Source organism: Patiria miniata, unplaced genomic scaffold (assembly GCF_015706575.1).
Source record: "Patiria miniata isolate m_02_andy unplaced genomic scaffold, ASM1570657v1 HiC_scaffold_5, whole genome shotgun sequence".
Classification (NCBI taxonomy): Eukaryota; Metazoa; Echinodermata; class Asteroidea; order Valvatida; family Asterinidae; genus Patiria; species Patiria miniata.
Window position 1 is genome coordinate 19,075,035 of NW_024037072.1, and position 19,787 is coordinate 19,094,821.

Genomic DNA, 19,787 nt, shown 5'->3' on the forward strand with positions numbered 1-19,787 from the left:
ATAAAACCGTTTTAAGGTCAAATTTTGCCAAAGTACTTTAAAACTGAATTGAGTATCCTGTTCATTTTGTGAGGTACCGTAGTAGATATTGCCTTGTGCAACAAGAGGGAACACGCACTCTCAAATTTGTATCCTTGTGGAGACAACGCTTTGTTCCTTTGTTTCCAAAAAATGCTGCCTTGTGGAGACCGGAGTTTGATACGGAACGAAAGATTGCAAAGGTCACCACAAGGCCATTTCTAAAGGTGAATAGGTCAAGGATTTCACGAAATAGATATGTGGATTTTACTCAAACACTAGGAATTTCCAAGGTGTACTTATCGTCGCAAACAAAGTATTTTATGTCCGGGATAATCAGAATTTCAATCCAGGAAAGTAATTCTGGTTAAAAAAGAGCATTTTGAAAATAGCTTTCTATCCTTTTACGATTTTACACACGAGCACTTGACCTTGTGTAAACGCGTTAAATCCATCCCGTAAGAAGTGTGATCAGGCAAACTTGAGTGAGAATAAGACAAAAAAATAATGCTAAACGATAAAGCTAAAAGGTCTGGTTCAGTCACAGAGTCACTGATTGAAACCATTTTATATTTTCCCTTACCTCTGGTCAAATGATAAAATGCTTAAAATGAGACTTTGGATTTTGTTTATTTAATCAGATATCTCCAGAAAATAACTAAGGTGGGGGTCAACGGGGGTCATGCCCCCCCCCCCCAAAAAAGAACTGATTTTCTTTTAAGTGACGTCGCAACATAAGGATTTCCCCCTCCTTGCTTTTCATATTAAATTTGGGGCAGAAAAGTTTGGACCCTCTTTGGGGGAAAAATGCCCCCTCCCCCCCAAAAAAAATTGCGTTCTGGATCCGTCCTCGATAAGCGGCCTTCAGAGATGGTTGTTCAGTTTGTTCATGAGTCATGAATGACAATACTCAGTCATTTGAGCTAAAATCGCTTGTAACTTGATACCATTACGTCACAGTAATATGCACACCTTTGGATCAGAGTTGATGTTCCAAGTTTCATACCATGTACCGTTTAGAAAAAAAGGTCGCGGAGAAATATTGGCAATAAATAAGAAACTAAGAAGCGTATAGAATGATAACGATTTGAAAACGGTGATCGGATTGAGCCCAATCGCCCGTGTGGTATACGTACGTTCGCCCTCGCAGGAAAAGACACAAGCCAGGATCAAGCACAAGAGACGAAACATCCTGACGTAAACTTGAAAAACTTCAGCGAAATCAGCCTCCGAGACAGCAAAATGATGACGGTTGATCCGTGTCGCAAAAACGTGGTTCCAGTCAGCCGGTCATTATTGTCCCTTTTATCGTTTTCCCGCTGGCTTTCTAAGCCAATTGAAGATCAGAACGTCCCTGCGTACATAGGCCTTTGCTAGGGAGATTGGACCAATCCAAAACAATTGATGATGCATATTCATGAACCTTGGACCAATTGAAAAGCTGAAACCGACATCGTATTGACATGTGGCTCGGAATGTGTTCTCCCGTGTGTGAATCTATAATACACATGAACGTTTGTGTCTTCTGCCATCTATTACGTATTCAAAACAATGACAGCCATATGTAACTTTTGTCGTCACTGATTAATCATACACTGATCAGCTTTCTAAATAATAGAATTGTAAAAACAAAATTCAGTTGGAACAGAAATTTCTCGTGCTGTGTTGAGAAAAAAGTTTCTGTATATAATCTAATCTAATCTTGCACCATGTCCCGAAGGACGTTGGCTGCACGATTTTTCACTCTCCACTCCTGTCTGTCTTGCGCTCTACGGTGTTCCAGGTAGAGGGCGCTGTTATCCATGATGTCATTTTTCCATCTCTTCCTTGGCCTATCCCGTCTATTTTTCCCAGTGACTGTTTCTAGCAGGATGCTAGAACATTTGAGTTTGGAACTTTGCATACAAGATATCATGATAGCCGTATTTGTTGCCTATATGTGATCCCAATCTTGCATGGCTGGTCTGGCATACATCTATTACCCAACAGCAATGTGGCACAATAGAAAGAGTTCAAAAACAAGCGTGTCGTATTGATCTTGGTTCATACAAGGTGCAAAGGCCTACATACAAGGTTTGCAAAAACTTCAACATTGACGACACTACTTTTGGAGAGCAAATTAAATACCGAGTTCAGTTTTTAAACATCGACATATGCTCCTTCCTATTAAAGCAAGTAATCGAAGTGCTCTTACAAGTGATCTTACAACTTTATATGGAAGAAATTCCGCACACTTTTCAATTTGTTAACTTTATGTTAACGATGTGTAGGTAGCGTACTGGGACCTTGAGTAGAGTGCTGAAAAACATGCAAAACGAAATCAGGCCAACTTTACTCACTCTTTAGCCAGCAAAATTCTCCAAAATTTCCATTGGGCAAAGAAAAGGTCTTCTGTATTTTACCGACCAAGTCTGAAGACTCAATTCATACTTTTCTTTAATATTTGCACATGAGAAGGAAGTCAAGTGATTTCAAAATGAGGCTAAAGACTAGACGGGTACATGTCCAACCATGGTCCAATTGTTTGAAAAGACTGACCTCTTCCTTCAATGTCAGCAGTCTGGTGGCTGACTATGGAAAAAGTGTGTAGAAATAGAGACTATATAGTACCAGATATGCCAGATGTTTCTTTTGGTACAATTGATTGATGCAGTAGTGAAGGGTTGTAATGCTGGACTGGTTGTTTCGTGTGCCAGTCTATTTTCTTGTATTTCGTAATTATTTTCAATGTCTTAAGTTGTTGGACTCTCATGCATAGTATTGTGAGTCCCAAAGTTTCGGACTACATGCTGACATGGAGCAATGTTGACAAAGACATGATCAATGAAGATACTGACAATCGCAACATCTTACCATGGACCCTTTAGTTTCACGGATGACCGCCAGACCGGAAATGTGCAGTGAAGGTATATGTTACGTTGCATTGTCGGACACTTTGCATTGTAAAATTCCCCGTTTGTTATGCAAACTATCCCAGGTTGCAACGCGCAGCATATCTTCACTGCACACATGGCACTTTGTGGGTCCATGTTGACTCAATCGGCCTAGAGCAAGGCTACATAGTAATATATTGACAATTTTTTTCCCAAAGAAACAATATTACATATACATGTATACTTAATAGGCCTACTTACTTTATTTCATCTCAAGGCAAAGAAAAGTAGGCCTACGTGTATGTACTTCAAAATTATCATTCCTTCATTATGTTATAACTTATGGGAAAAAAATAAGATAACAATAACAATGCACGGGAAAAAAACGCTGCCAAGAGATGCAGGGGCACCAAAACTATAAGAAAATATGAAGACTTTTGAAACAAACTTTGAAACGTTTTCTCCATCGGATGTAACCCAGTCATTGTGTCAGTAGGCATCTAACACAGTTAGACAATTAAATTATTGAATGACCCCAAAGCGCTATCTGAGCATTGAGGAAATGGCGAAGAGAGTGGCTTTAGGTTACTGCATTTTAAGTACCCAATCTCTTTTTCAATTGACAATTTAATTTTTCCCAGAAAAGAGGCCAGGCATTTGTGACATTACGCTTGCAGATCTGCAGCCAGCGGAGCGCCACCAAGTGGTGTCCTTATACATGCTGCCAGATGACCTCAAGAGGTTTTACCTGACCTTAGATGGGCTACTGATGTTTACCCAGCAAGATATGGGACGGAGAGGTACCCCCCCCCATCTCCTATATACCCTATGCAAGCCCTAGACTATTGTTACCTATAACACATGGATCATAGATATCTCAAAAGAATTCCTGAGATTCTGGTAACACAATGACCAACACAAAAGAGGGGGGGGGGGTCCCTCCGTCTCATATTGCGCTACAATTTATGTACTGCTCACATGGCGTGTCAGATTTGATGGTAATTACAGCAGACAACTTCAAACAGCACTGACATAACTATGACTTGATATTTAGCTGAATCTAAAAAAAAAGGGAAGGGCTGCTTTATGCGTAATACCCAAAAGCAAGTATTTGTGCATTTCAAGTAGTCAAATATAAATAATAATACATATAATAGTTTTCGTACAGTGTAGCAACAAACCATGTTTTTGTTAGCTCCGAGCAGAATTTTATTATGCCCGTGCAAAGACAAAAAAAGTCATTAAAACATTTATTTTTAGATACGCATATGTTCCATCAACTCCAAAGACGTCAGAGGCGCCATCTTACTCCATATTGAAGTTTATCGATACTGATTCTATTTTTGATGAGCCATTTTGTGCAGCAACCGAAATGCGCTTCAAAAAGTTAGTTCATCTCTTCAATATACATGCACACGTATAGTCCTACATGTGCCACTTGCTACTATTTTAATATGACGTCTTATCATTCGAATGACTTAGATCATATCAAGAAATTATGGTAATAATATCAGTTTTTGTGCCACAATCATCGCTTTTGGGTTCATCCGATGTTGATTTAGTTTGTTTATCCGATGACTTCAAAAAACTGCCACATCTTTAAACATACAAGCGTTTATAAGTTCAAGCTTTTCTAAATACAAGCGTTTAAGGTCTAATTTTGACAAATGACTTTAGAACTGAATTGAGTATCCTGTTCATTTTGTGAGGTGGTAGATATTGCCTTTTGCAGAGGGAACACGTATACACACTCAAATGTGTATCCTTGTGGAGACATCGCTTTGTTCTTTTTGTTTCCAAAAATGATGCGTAGGTAACAAGGACCTTGAGCTGAGTACTGAAAAACATCCTAACGAAATCAGGCCAACTTTACTCCATCTTTTGCCAGCGAAATTCTCCAAAATATTCATTGGGCAAAGAAAAGGTCCTAATTTCACCAACCAAGTTTGAAGACTCAATTTATACTTTTCTTCAATATTTTGCACATGAGGGGGAAGTCAAGTGATTTCAAAATGAGGCTAAAGACTATAGACTGGTACATGCCGAAGTCTGGTGGCTGACTAGGGAGAAATTGTGTAGAAATAGAGACCATTACCAGACACGCCAGATGTTTCTTTTGGCACAGTTGATTGATGCAGCACTGAAGGGTTGTTGGACTGGTTGTTTCAGGTGCCAGTCTATTTTCTTGTATTGCATATTTTCAATGTCTTAAGTTTTGGGACTCTCATACAGAGTATTGAGAGTCCCCAATTTTCGGTCTACATGCTGACATGGAGCTTTGTTCACAAAGACATGATCAATGATGATATTGACCATCGCAGCATCTTACCATGGACCCTTTAGTTTCACGGATGACCGCCAGACCGGAAATGTGCAGTGAAGGTATATGTTACGTTGCACTGTGGGACACTTTGCATTGTAAAATTCCCCGTTTGTTGCGCAAACTATCCCAGGTTGCAACGCGCAGCATTATCTTCACTGCACACATGGCACTCTTCCGATCTATCCATAAAACTTGGTGGCTCCATGTTGACTCAATCTGCCCAGAGCCAGGCTACACAATATATTGACAATTTTTTCCCCAAAGAAACAATATTACATATAAATGTATACTCAGGCCTACTTACTTTATTTCATCTCAAGGCAAAGAAAAACAGTAGGCCTACGTGTATGTACTTCAAAATTATCATTCCTTCATTATGTTAAAACTTATGGGAAAAAAATAATAAGATGACAATAACAATGCACGGGAAAAACGCTGCCAAGAGATGCAGGGGCACCAAATCTATAAGAAAATATGAAGACTTTTGAAACAAACTTTGAAACGTTTTCTCCATCGGATGTAACCCAGTCATAGTGTCAGAAGGCATCTAACACAGTTAGACAGTTAAATTATTGAATGACCCCAAAATCGCTATCTGAGCATTGAGGAAATGGCGAAGAGAGTGGCTTTAGGTTACTGCATTTTAGTACCCAATCTCTTTTTCAATTGACAATTAAATTTTTCCCAGAAAAGAGGCCAGGCATTTTGTGACATTACGCTTGAAGATCTGCAGCCAGCGGAGCGCCACCAAGTGGTGTCCTTATACATGCTGCCAGATGACCTCAAGAGGTTTTACCCGACCTCAGATGGGCTACTGATGTATACCCAGCACGATATGGGACGGAGAGGTACCCCCTCCCCCAATCTCCTATATACCCTATGCAAGCCCTAGACTGTTACCTATAACACATCCCTCTAGATATCATCTCAAAGAATTTCTGAGATTCTGGTAACACAATGACCAACACAAAGGGGGGGGGGGTGCCTCTGTCCCATATCGTGTACAAATGTACTGCTGACATGGAGTGTCAGATTTGGTGGTAATTACAGCATACAACTTCAAACAGCACTGACATAACTATGACTTGATATTTAGCTGAATCCGAGAAAAAAAAGGAAGGGCTGCTTTATGCGTAATGCTCAAAGCAAGTATAATTTTGTGCATTTCAAGCAGGCTAATCAAATATAATTAATAATACATGTAATAGTATTTCGTACCGTGTAGCCACGAACCATATTTTTTTGTAAGCTCGAGCAGAATTTTATTATGCCCGTGCAAAGACAAAAAAAGCCCTGAAAACATTTATTTTTAGATACGCATATGTTCCATCAACTCCAGATACCTCAGAGGCTCTGTCTAACTTCATTCAAGTCTATCGATACTGATTCTATTTAAGATTAGCCATATGGGTGATTCCGTCAATGTGCAGGCCAGTGAATTTTGGTGTCCCTCTTTACATTGTGATATTTGTTGGCCTAGTATACATGTAGATTTCCCGGCCAATTTTGGAAAAATAGCATTCAAATTCATCATGATAGTTGCCGATTCGAAGCTCCTTAATGGCATTCCCGTAGTTCGTATTAGTTTTCAGACCTTCCAATTCATTGTTAGACCTGACAAGTTCAAGTTTAACACATCCTAAATTGAAGTTATGTCATTCGGTTTAACTGGTCATTCAATTTGGCAGTCTGTTTGGTTTAGGGATATTTGCGTTAGAATTTTATTTTCGTTTTCATCTCTGCGCATTCTATTTTTTAGCACATTCTGCATTCAAAATAATGGGAAACGAAGGCAAGATGCGAGATTTATTGTTTTTCTTCACTTTTTACATGTTCGTTTGTTATTGGTTTAATTATAGTCCCTTCATGTTCAAAGTATCTGTTATCTGTCTTTAATCTAAACAAGCAACAGTGTAAACTAGTGATGCGAGAAAATTTAACACCACACACGAAATCGACATTATAAACAACAAACTCAGGCAACATTAAACTAGGAGCTCCTTTGCCCTCTTTTTATCGTGTTCAAATATTTTGTTTTACGTTCTTAATTGTTACCTTTACACATTTTTTCATCTTCTAGCCTATTTAAATTGCGATCTGGGCAATTGTCCTATATCTCTAATCTTTTCCTCAATTGGCTTTATCTTAAACATGCTTCATTTCAGTCACATGAGCTTTCTTTTTATGCAAAAAAAGTGATCAATATGGTCATTTTGTGGCTGCTGCTTTGTAGCCGAATCTTGTGGGGGACAGTTAGTTTTATGCGTTTTCAAATAGGAACAAAGAAACAAAGAACAAAGACGAACAAAGTGATTACATGAACCGGTTTCGAATTCCTTTGCTAACAATGGCGAATTCGAATTCCTAAACTGGCGCGGATCCGGGGGGGGGGAGGGTAGTCTGAGTATCACCCGTAATCCACGGAGCCCAGACTCCTGGGGGGGGGGGGGTTAAAAAAATCCCAGCTCTGTCAATTTTTTTTTTCATGGAAATTCATTAACAATAATGGGACCCCCCACCCCTGCTCTGCTCTGACACCCACAACAATTGTTCTGGTAATGTCCGCCTGTGCACAAAATACGGACAGAGCCAGCTTGGTTAGGGGGTATTTGTACACTAATCTGTAATAATAGTGTTAAGGCCAAAAAAAAAAAAAATCGGTCTCTGGTCAGACCAAAGTTCCGGAATTGACGCGGCGACGCGGCTCTTTTTATTTTTTTTGCTTTTTTTTTTCCTTCAAGCTTGGATTATACAGACAAGGTGGGGTACTATTTTGCTTTTTTGGTGTCCTCATATACATTGGTGTCCTCCATAATTTGCCTTGGTGCTTTCAATCATTTGCCTTGGTGCAATTTCCCATTCCTTGGTGCTCTTTGGTAAAAAAAAATTGAGAAGGTGCGGAAATAGAGGGCGCTGTTGGAGCTACCACGGAACATTTTGGAAAAAAAAAGATCGACGCGCATGATTAAAATCGACGCGCGCGCTGACCAGAGACTGACTATTTTTTTTTTTTGGCCTAATAATCGTCGGATTTGAACAGCGCCCCCATTGAAAGTATGGTACAATTCATGGACTCAAGCATTCACATCATAGGAGATAGATAAGGACGTGCAATAAAACGCACAATACGCTCTGGCCGTGTTGCAAGAAGTCTTGCGAAAGTCTTTCATGAAATCGATCACAATGATCCCTGTAAGAGCTGAACAATGCGACACCGAAAAATGCAACGCACATATGGAACACCATACTTTTTATATTAATATGAAATGTGATACTGCATATTGGCGGGATAAGATGGTAACATTTTAACAATCGTGTTTTCGTAACTCACACACGGCGCGACAACTTGATTCTGTTTTTGCCCCAGACACCGCATACAAAAACAAACGCTCAATGTAACGCGGAGGCAGGCACCAGACTATTCCTCATTTGCATACGCGTTAAAAATTTCTGCACGTGCAAACACGGTGACCGTTTTAGCCGATTTCCGGCTAACTTTGACAGATTTTTTGTTTAAAAATGAGTTTGACAGAAAATTTGACAGAATGGATTTTTCTGGCAGATTTCTGGCAGAATTCTGCAAAAATGGTTATTTAACAGGAAAACATAGCAAATTTGAAAAAAGGAAAATTTGTTTAAACAAACTTCAACCTTTTCAAACAAACCCTTGCAAAATAGGACAGGTTGCCTTGTGTATGTGCTGACGTTCACTGGGAATCAGATTTCGTCGTGACGCAACCTCGTTTTGACTGAAATTTACGCAATTTCATAACACCTTTATATGAATATAGACTGTTTGTAATGTAATTTGAACCTTAATTAAGGCAATATTACAACATCTGCATGTGATTTCAAGTGTTTATAGTGTATTTCGAGTAATTCATGGGAATTCGGCAGATTTTTGATAAATCTGACAGATTTTGGAAGTGCATTTAGCAGAATTTGGGCATGACCTTACGGTCACCCTGCTGCAAATGATCCAGTAGTACCAGGGTGAGATCGAGCAGGTAGTGGGCCCGTTCATGCTCACACCCTGTGGATGAGGTTGGCCGTGCACAGGCGCTTTCCCAAGTCTGTTAAGGGAACCAAAGAAGAAGCCCCTTAGTTCTCCCGTTTGCGAATCTATACACATTATTGTTTGTGTCTTCTGCGATCTTTTACGTATTCAAAACAATGACAGCCATTTGTCGTCACTGATTAATCATACACTTTCTAAGTAATTAATTTAGATATAATTTTTTTTTAAGTTGAAGAAAATTCCCTTGTGTATATTGAAGAAAAAACAGCAAATGCTTCTGTTGGTGATATTATAGCCGTGTTATAGTTTTACTAGAAAACAAGAATATATACAACTTCTACTTTGAACTGTATAGGTTTGTCTATGCAGTGTTAATGCTGACATTTAATTTTATTCAGTTATAAATTTAAAGCTTTTAATTTCACGCATTTATCGCCCTGAAAAGCACCAGACATTGTCCACTAGTGTACATAATCGTCAATTTGGAACAGCACCCCCATTTTTATTTTTTACAAGATCAGAATGTTTTTGCTTAATTAATTTATTATTTTGGGGGATTTTGAAGAATTTTTATGGAAAGCACATTTGAATATATTTTTGTTATAGAATTTGAGCTATATAAATTAATATATCATCATCATCATCATTATCATTACTATTATTATATATATATATATTTTTTTGTCATAAAATTTCCAAAAATACCCCTTCAAACTGTCAAATGTTATACAATATCTTCTATAAAAAAAAGATGACGTTGAGCCATTTTTAAATTTTCAAACAAAAACAGAACATTCCATCTTAAATTTAGTCATACATCAAGCAACAAAAAGGGGTAATTTTTCAAGATATTTATCAATTGAAACAATCATGATTCAGCAACATAAATCATATCAGGTTGAACCTCTGTTAAATCACAACTTTTTGCACTTGCTGGTGAGCTCGTGCATCACTGTTATTGCGCACAAGTGCAGAGGTGATGTGTCTGGCGAATTGGTTCTAAACTATAGCTTACTTGATTGCTGTTGCTTCCTAGGTATAGGGTTATGAAGGGGGGTATGACCTTTAGAGTTAGAGGTCAAAGGTCATCTGCAGGTATTTTATAGCCCACATCACGCCGGGCACTGCCCAGGATCTCGGCCGCCTGCAAACTCTCTTTTAGGCGTGCAGTTGGACACTCTTTCAGACCTGTGGGTCAAACACTAGTCATTACAGTTGCTCTCCATGTATAATTCAACAATTGCGTTTGTTTTCGAATTAAATTTTCAAGTTTTATGTTTTACTTTTAAGAGCCCAAAAAATAGGTACTTGTACTTTATGTTTTATTTTGGGCATCTCAAATCAGCTCAAAATCTGGCAAAGCTTTTTAATTTTTATGACATTGAGTAGAATGCCATGGTCCAGTGGTTGCGGTGTTTGACTCAACCACGATGGTGCGTGGGTTCGAATCCTGCCAGGAACATGGTGTTTGTGCCCTTGGGTAAGACACTTAACTACAATTGCCTGTCTCCTCCCAGGAGTAGAAATGGCTACCCGGGGTAATAATTGTAAAGCGCTTTCACGATGGAAAACGCTTCATCAGCACTACGATTATTTTTATTTGTATATCAACTTGTGGTTCTATAATGAAATTCTATGTGATAATTTAACTTCAAGCAGAACAAGGAAGAAACAAACAGTCTAATGTTGGGAATCTTTTACTTTATCCCGCAGATTATGATCAGTGTTCAATAACAGCTCACCTTTCATAAGACACTGTCGCACACACTCTGCCTCATATCGGAAGCCAGCACTATTGACGTGGAGGAAGCTATTGTCAGCCTTTGGCAGGGGAAACTCGTACAGCTCGGTCTTCAGATCAGCCTCTCCAATGGAGGTTGTCACCTCAAGTTTTGTAGGGCACCAAAACGGGCAAGGCACCTGCAACAAAATCAATTAAAAGGACTGCAAAACGGAATTGCAATTACGCAGCGAGACACCACTTGGAACAATCCATCTTGGAGGAGGTTGTTCTAATGATCTACAGTTTTCAAAAGACAAGAATGACTAGAAGTATGTCTTGAGTTGATGAGGCTCATCACGTTGATGTTTACCTCTAGTTTCCCTGGTATCAAATGATTGAGAATATTTTTATTTCCCCGGGATAGGATGCCAGTCCATCACAGCTTACTCCCCAGCTAATGCCGGTACCCACTCCTGGGTGGAGAGAAGCAAATGGGGGTGAAGTGGCTAGCCCAAGGACACAAGCAGTTGCCCAAGGATTTGAACCTTCAAACCCTAACCACTATAAGAATAACCATACACTACACAATTATCTCATACAATAAACCTTGGCTCGCATCCAAGCCACTGCGAGTCACATAATTATTTGGTTATTTACACTTGGACATCTTCAGTAAACCCTGAACCTCCAAGGGATCAAGGAATTAAGGTAGCCTGAGCCTGACAAGTAACCAATATATCTTTAAATGAGATTTGTTATCTCTGTTATGGGTTTAAGAATGTTCCTTCGGGTTCCCAGGCATTTCCAACAAACTTCACATTCACTGACTGACCTTGATATGACCTTTGGTTCCTCTTATCTCCACTTCATTGGGGAGTTTCACCACAGTGCTTGTGCTCAGTGTTGCGACAGCCTTGTTGGGAAACAACAATGTAGTAGCAGTTGTCTCATCCACACCTGAATAACAGGACACAGTCACAGGAGATTTTCATGCAAGAAGGTAGAGCTGCTGTGATTAAGTTGATCACAAGTCAATAAAGAGTCAATCGGAGGGCCGTGGCCTCGTGGTCTATCTGGACTCTGGAGCATTGAATTCTCGGTCTGCGGGTAATTTTGCAGGTTCGAGTAAAGCCTGGGATAATGGTGCGTGTGCCTTTGGGCGAGCCACTTTGTCACTCGTTGCATCTCCCCACCCAGGAGAAGATTGGGTACCTGTGAGGGCAGAGATGGTTATTGCGATTGATTTTAACTGCTTTGCGCCGAATTTGGCAGCATCGACATGTATACTCCCTTGGGAACTGAGATGGTATTTGGAATGTTTCATACATTGGCCCAATGAGCTGGTCGATAATGACGTAATAATGATGTAGCGCCTTGAGCATCAATATTCATGATATTGGTGGATAGGTGCGTTTTATAAAAATACACATTATAAAGAGTAAGTCCAGTCACAAGCTACTCAAATGAACTATGGAATAAAAAAGACATTCCGTATTAGTGTGCATCCTCTTGTACATGTGTCCTTACTTATGGTTGGATTGTGAATTGAGTGTCATCACAAGTCCTCAAGAATCGCACAAGTCCATGACAAGTTCTCCAAACTCACGTCAAAAGATATTCAAATTAATTGTGACAAAGGCGTTTACTTTGTTATTGTTTATCCCCTGTTATAATCAGACTTGTGCAAGGACTTGTGACGGACGCTAATACAACACTTGGTTTGGATCTCCAACTGGTCACTAGTTATCTTAACTTCCGACCTCATACTCCCAACAAGAAAGAAATCTCACCTGAATCTGTTAAGGTGCCGGTAGTCTTGCAAGATAACGGAGCCTCTCCAAATACCATGAGGGCTTCCTGCACAGGATAGATGCCCAAGTCCAACAGACCTCCGCCTCCAACATCTGCCATCAGACATTACCAAAATATTCAAGTATCATAATTAAGTACTCTCAAAAAAAGTTCTAACCCCTGCTCTACCTCACCCTCCAGAACACTTTTAGCCACACAACAATTATAAGACCAATGCGTAAATGTACACAAACCATTGACTGCTCGCATTTCATGCACTTATATGAGGACATTAATTAGTGCCAGCAATGGAAGACTGAAAACATTCTTGGTCTGGTCATTGGTAAATTGCAACCAAGATTGAAACCAAGTCAAGACCGGAACACTGCAAATTAGGTCTACAGATGGTCTTGAGACAAGACTGGCCTAAAAATATGAAGAAATTCAAACTTCAACAACTTAACTCTGCCGTTCCTTTATTTGCTATTCTTTCCTGAGAACTTATTGGCAAGCCAAACGATGCATTGAAAACCTTTACATTGCCAATAAGACCAGCAGCTAGGATCTCACGCAGTTTGACAGTTGCTGGGAAGAAACGGCTCCACCAACCCTAGAGAATTAACAAACTTGGATAATCAGAATCAGTGCCTTCAATACAAACTACTTGTATTGAAGGCAGTTTTGGCGTGATTAGCCTGATTAGGCAAAGGAAAATGTACTTCTGCTTCCGATTACATGCCTTTCATCAATAGGGTTGGTAGGCTGGGAATTGTTTTAATTCTGCAATTCTTGTGTGTGCTGATTGAATGTAGTATTCAAGCACAGGTTTCCTGCTGAATATAGCGATTGTAAGTAAGAAAATGTACAAATATGGACAGCTGCGTAAAATGTTTTTTTTTAAACATAAATTTGTGTTTAACTTGTCGATACTGCTAAGAGATTTTCATGTATAGGAGCATTAAATTTATGGAATTATGAAAATTGTTGAAACAAAATTTGAAGCGAGTTTCTCCATCAGATCCTAACTCAGTAACCACATGTTACTAAAACGAGGGATCTAACACAGTTTAGTCAATTAATTGAATTAAAGCACTAACTGGTCATTGAAGGAATAGTGAAGAAAGTGGCTTTAGGTTACTGCATTTCGCCAAATCTTTTTTTCAACTGACTATTTTCTTTCCAGAAAAGAGGGCAGGGATTTGTGACATTACGCTTGCTGATCTGCAGCCAGCGGAGCGCCACCAAGTGGTGTCCTGGGAACAGCGCAACTCCTGCATGCTGCCAGATGACCTCAAGAGGTTTTACCTGACCTCAGATGGGCTACTGCTGACATGGAGTGTCAGATTTGATGGTAATTACAGTATACAACTTCAAACAGCACTGACATCAGGCCAAAAAAAAAAATCGTTCTGCTTCTGATTACGTGGCATTTCAAAATAGGGTAGGTACGTGTAGGTAGGGATTTTTTTTGTTGGCATTTTTTGTGTGTGTACAATCATATGGAGGTGTCTGCATGTAGTCAAGGGTAAAAGGTAGAAATTGATGATTTTCAGGTTTTCTTCGCATCTTCCTCATTTTTCCCAAAACAAAATTAGAGTAGGGGCTGTCAAAATAGGGTAGGTAGGGTAACCGGAAGCAGAACTATTATTTTTGGGGGGCTAAGTCCTAACTTTGACTTAGATTTTAGGGAAAAAGGAAGGGCTGCTTTATGCTTAATGCTCAAAAGCAAGTATTTGTGCATTTCAAGTCGTCAATTTTTCCTTCCATTCTGCTCATGAACTCAGCAACAGTTGTTCTTTATCCCAATGATTGCTCGAGTGATTTTGTACAATTACTGAAAACCAAAGTCGGAGGGATATAGAAAGGGCAATACGTATGGCTTTTCCCTTTCCTGCAATACTTTTTTACCATTATGCAAAAGCAAGCCATGTGCTTGTGGAGGACAAAACCTTATATTTAAGCACCGTAGTGTTTATTTTGCAAAGGTTATGTTTAAAAATATTGATTTATTCGGTTGAGTACCGGGACGAATTAGAATAAATTTGCTTTATCATTGATATGTAAATGAGACACGGTAGAGTGGTTAAGGGCGGGTAATTTGAATAGGGAGTGGCACAGGAATGTGTGCGTGGTTGGATTGAAGGTAGATCACTTCACGCTTGCGAGCAGCAACGACAACATACAATTTTTAACACAGTTGTTAAGTCTGGTTGTAATTTCATAGTTGTTCAATGTCTCAAACAGTATTTATAAGAGACGAACATTGCTACCCTTGCCTGAAGGAGTTGTCTTGCATAGTTCAGGTGTACGTTTCCATTTTTCCAAATATGATTTTGGTTTTTCGTATCTGGCAGTCAACACAGCAATGTTAGATAGGGTACAAATCCAGAAACAGCCATAATGTAATAGACGAGTGGTATCTTGCGATTATTCAATTAAGTATAGTCAAAGGCTCTGAAGCCAAAAGGAAAGTTCTGTAAAGCTTGAAGGTTCAAATGAAATCCACAAGTGGCAATCAAGGTATGGTCGGAGTAGTTTCTGACGGAGGTATAAAAACGAGATTTGCAGGTCGGCAGTAAGATTCATAAAGATCAGATCTACTAGATGAGATGCTAGAATTGTTCTAGTGATCTAATGCGTTCAGAACGCAAACAAGTCTGAATAGACTTCCACCATAGTATGCGTGATTTATCCTCAGCGGAAGGTATTTGGTATTGTACAAGACCAAAAAAGATAGTTCTGAAAAGCTTGCCTTAATATAAAATCAAATGTGGTATAAATATTTAGAAATAACCATAACAATTGTAAAGAGGAGGGAAGTCTCAAGGTTAATTCTATTATTGATTACGCAAATATGCTAAATGAAAGGCTCTTACGCCTAAATGATGGACCCTAGTTCTGTAAATATTGTCTCCATCAAGACGTCTTTAAGGTTCAAATTATTGAATGACCGTAATTAAAACACTGTCGTACCTGGTAGTCATCACAGCGATGAGACTAAACATAATCAAATGGGGTACGAATATTTAGAATTAATCATAACAATTGCAAAAACGAGTGTTGTCTCAGGTATAATTCTGTATAATTAATTGATTACTTAAATGTGTCTATAATGAAAGGCTCTTACGCCTAGATAATAGATGATAGTTCTGTAAATACCATCAAGTCTTTAAAGGTTCAAAGTATTGAAAGATGTAATTAAAACATTGGGTCGTCGTACCCGGTTGCTGCTGCAAGCACAAATACCAAAATCAGGATGATTTGATTGTTTATTGTGTAGAATGGTGTTGAAATGATAAAAAAAGACCGTCTTTGTAAGATTTCTGAGTTGTGAATTTGACCTTAGTTTGTGTAATTTTTGTTTTTCATTCAGATCAGTTGCAGTCGGTCGGGCGGATGGAGATTAACAAGATCAGCAATGTGACCAAGCTGGCTGGAAATAAAGCCCCCAGCAATGCCAACACGCCGTCACTAGCTGATGTGGACTACGCAAGCGATGAGGAGCAGTGTGGTATGCTATAATACTGCCAACCAAACCCATGCCTTAGGACTCCATGCATACTGTGTGAAGGTTGAGTCTCGATAGTCCGAAGTAGTCCCATTGGTCCAAAGTCCCATTGGTCCGAAGTCCCATCGGTCCAAAGTAAACTTTATACTGTGTAGTTTCACTGGTTCAGGTTGACTGACCCTAACCCTAACCCTAATCCTATTGGGCGTCGGACCAAGGAGACTTCGGACCAATGGGACTTCAGACCAATGGGACTTCGGACCAATGGGACGTCAGACCAATGGGACGTTTATACCAATGGAACGTATAGAGCAATGGGACTTCAGACCAATGGGACTTCGGACCAATGGTACTTCGGACCAATGGTACTTCGGACTATAGAGACGTCCCCCTGTGAGAACGCCCTCAGCATTCAAATGCAAAATTTTACTTTGCCACAGTGTACTACAATGTACACAAATTGATCGGGACTGGGAGAATGTGCTCGTTACATCCGGGTTATCGTTATGACCGAGCTCGTTATAACGGGAGTCGACTGTACATGTATACATCTATATGCTCTATAGCGTTCCTGATATCCTGTCCTATTAAGATATATCCATTTAAAAAACATGAAGAAGTTTATGAAAACTTATCGAACATAGACAATATAAGAACTGTTTCTAAACCACATTTTTTTTCGCTTCACTGTATTCTGAAAATGTGGTAAACTATATCATAGCCGTCAAAACTGCTATTTAGGCAACCAGGAGAGGGTGGACTTCTAAAAGGTAACCAAATGGCATTTATTGCATTTTGGAAACAATTTCTTCAAATGTTACTTGAGGAAAGAAGGTTCTCCTGAACTAGTGCCCCCAGATCTGTTGATATGAATGACGACAAAAATCCTTGCTGCATTATTAAAATTGTACTCTACATCTTACAAACAGGGAAACAAAGAAAATATTCATTGATAAATGGTAACTTACAATGAAGGACACTTTAAACTTTTGTTCTTGACATTGTCAGATGAGGACACTGATGTTCCAGCCAAGCCACATTTTGACACAAGGAGTCGCATCTTTGAGCTGGATCCCTGCCGAGGTATTGCCAAGGTCTGTCTGGTCTACAGGAATACCAGGCCAGGTGGGTGGGTGGGGACAGTGTTCTCTGCGGCCATATATTTATCCAAATTACAATTCGGGCAATTCACAATGCAGTACGCCACCAAGAGTTTGCCACAGAGAGTTCATTTTTCCCAGTGCATTGTGGGAGATGGTCGACAAATTCGCAGCGCGGGACATTCGAAATTTTTCGTTTTTCCCGGTCAGTAGTTTTATAAGCATATGATTCGAGTATATGTTTGCCCTTTTCTTTTCTTTGTACCAATATGGTGATTTTTGATAAGGCGGCAGAACGCTATGCCCAAATCTATAACAAATTTGCTCAAGTTGTCTACTGACACTCATTCAAATGGGCCGTGTTTTGTCGACCGTAGACTTGAAAAGTTGACTCTCCATGGCAAACTCTTGGTGACGCACTGCATTGTGAATCGCCCGAATTCTCATTGACGTCATTTTGAGCTTGATTTGAATCCTCATTCCTGAATGCAGCAAAATGCAACATTTGTCCAAATGAGAAGCCTGTCCAGCCTAGCAAGATCCATCAGGTCAGAAATCTCATGGTCAAAATGCCCGAGTCACCAACTGCGACAGAGTAACAACACTAGTAACATTGTTCAATGGGACTAGCCCCCACTGTCTCAGATGTGACAGCTAAGGCAAAGTTCGGGCAAGGACCATTAGTCGACTAGTGGTTGATTTGTGATGTACCTTACGCCTGCACACTGATAGCAACGTGCGAACGTCTCTAGTCAAACGCTGGTCAAAATGTCATTGCAAAACTTCTGGATCCTGGCTCTCTGCAAGCGTTATGAATGCACGCGGCTATTGGTTACCAGCGATGCAACCAGCCCCAGTAGGTTACTTCCAAATAGTCGACTAGCCTAGTCAACCACCGTCGACTAGACAGAGTTCGGGCAAGCGTTAGTCGGACTATGGTTAACCATTGGTCCACTATACATGTAGTCCTTGCGCGAACTTGGCCTTATGCACTGGTGTTGAAGCTCAGTGTACGCAGCAAGGTCCCACAGGCTGTGGATTGTGTTGAATCTGGGAGAGCTAGGGCTAAAGTAATTGAACAGATTGCACTTATCAAGCAAAGGTTAAGACCGTCAATTGATTCAGTCACGTTTTTTTAATGCAATTTTGTTTGGTTTGGTTACTTTTCCACAGGCAGCCCTGCCCAGCATCCTGAGGTGTGGCTTCTAGACAGAGCCCTGAGGTGGCATTTCTTGGCCCACACGTTCAGCCAGTACTTCCGCATGATGCTGATGCACCTAGGGCTCCCCCAGTGGCAGCTGGCCTACACTGATGTCGGCCTCAGCCCACAGGCAAAGGTTAGATGGATGGGAGAAGGAATGAAACGAAGGCAAGATGCGAGATTTATTGTTTTTCTTCACTTTTTACATGTTCGTTTGTTATTGGTTTAATTATAGTCCCTTCATGTTCAAAGTATCTGTTATCTGTCTTTAATCTAAACAAGCAACAGTGTAAACTAGTGATGCGAGAAAATTTAACACCACACACGAAATCGACATTATAAACAACAAACTCAGGCAACATTAAACTAGGAGCTCCTTTGCCCTCTTTTTATCGTGTTCAAATATTTTGTTTTACGTTCTTAATTGTTACCTTTACACATTTTTTCATCTTCTAGCCTATTTAAATTGCGATCTGGGCAATTGTCCTATATCTCTAATCTTTTCCTCAATTGGCTTTATCTTAAACATGCTTCATTTCAGTCACATGAGCTTTCTTTTTATGCAAAAAAAGTGATCAATATGGTCATTTTGTGGCTGCTGCTTTGTAGCCGAATCTTGTGGGGGACAGTTAGTTTTATGCGTTTTCAAATAGGAACAAAGAAACAAAGAACAAAGACGAACAAAGTGATTACATGAACCGGTTTCGAATTCCTTTGCTAACAATGGCGAATTCGAATTCCTAAACTGGCGCGGATCCGGGGGGGGGGAGGGTAGTCTGAGTATCACCCGTAATCCACGGAGCCCAGACTCCTGGGGGGGGGGGGGGGGTTAAAAAAATCCCAGCTCTGTCAATTTTTTTTTTCATGGAAATTCATTAACAATAATGGGACCCCCCACCCCTGCTCTGCTCTGACACCCACAACAATTGTTCTGGTAATGTCCGCCTGTGCACAAAATACGGACAGAGCCAGCTTGGTTAGGGGGTATTTGTACACTAATCTGTAATAATAGTGTTAAGGCCAAAAAAAAAAAAATAATCGGTCTCTGGTCAGACCAAAGTTCCGGAATTGACGCGGCGACGCGGCTCTTTTTATTTTTTTTGCTTTTTTTTTTCCTTCAAGCTTGGATTATACAGACAAGGTGGGGTACTATTTTGCTTTTTTGGTGTCCTCATATACATTGGTGTCCTCCATAATTTGCCTTGGTGCTTTCAATCATTTGCCTTGGTGCA

General features: G+C 39.9%; 2 protein-coding genes across 2 annotated transcripts; one reads left to right on the forward strand and one right to left on the reverse strand.

Annotated features, from left to right (window-relative positions):
- Positions 1–9,570: 9,570 nt before the first annotated feature.
- Positions 9,571–13,455, reverse strand: LOC119742092 (trans-1,2-dihydrobenzene-1,2-diol dehydrogenase-like). Its single transcript, XM_038218117.1, has 5 exons — positions 13,221–13,455; positions 12,746–12,859; positions 11,788–11,912; positions 10,975–11,152; positions 9,571–10,420 (listed from the first exon to the last, which is right to left on the reverse strand). Exons 2-5 carry the CDS (start codon positions 12,801–12,803, stop codon positions 10,311–10,313), a joined length of 471 nt encoding a protein of 156 aa, XP_038074045.1. The 5' UTR covers positions 12,804–12,859; positions 13,221–13,455; the 3' UTR covers positions 9,571–10,310.
- Positions 12,826–19,020, forward strand: LOC119741268 (tubulin polyglutamylase complex subunit 2-like). Its single transcript, XM_038217020.1, has 6 exons — positions 12,826–12,833; positions 13,856–14,097; positions 16,120–16,257; positions 17,263–17,379; positions 18,528–18,691; positions 19,012–19,020. Exons 1-6 carry the CDS (start codon positions 12,826–12,828, stop codon positions 19,018–19,020), a joined length of 678 nt encoding a protein of 225 aa, XP_038072948.1.
- Positions 19,021–19,787: the final 767 nt, after the last annotated feature.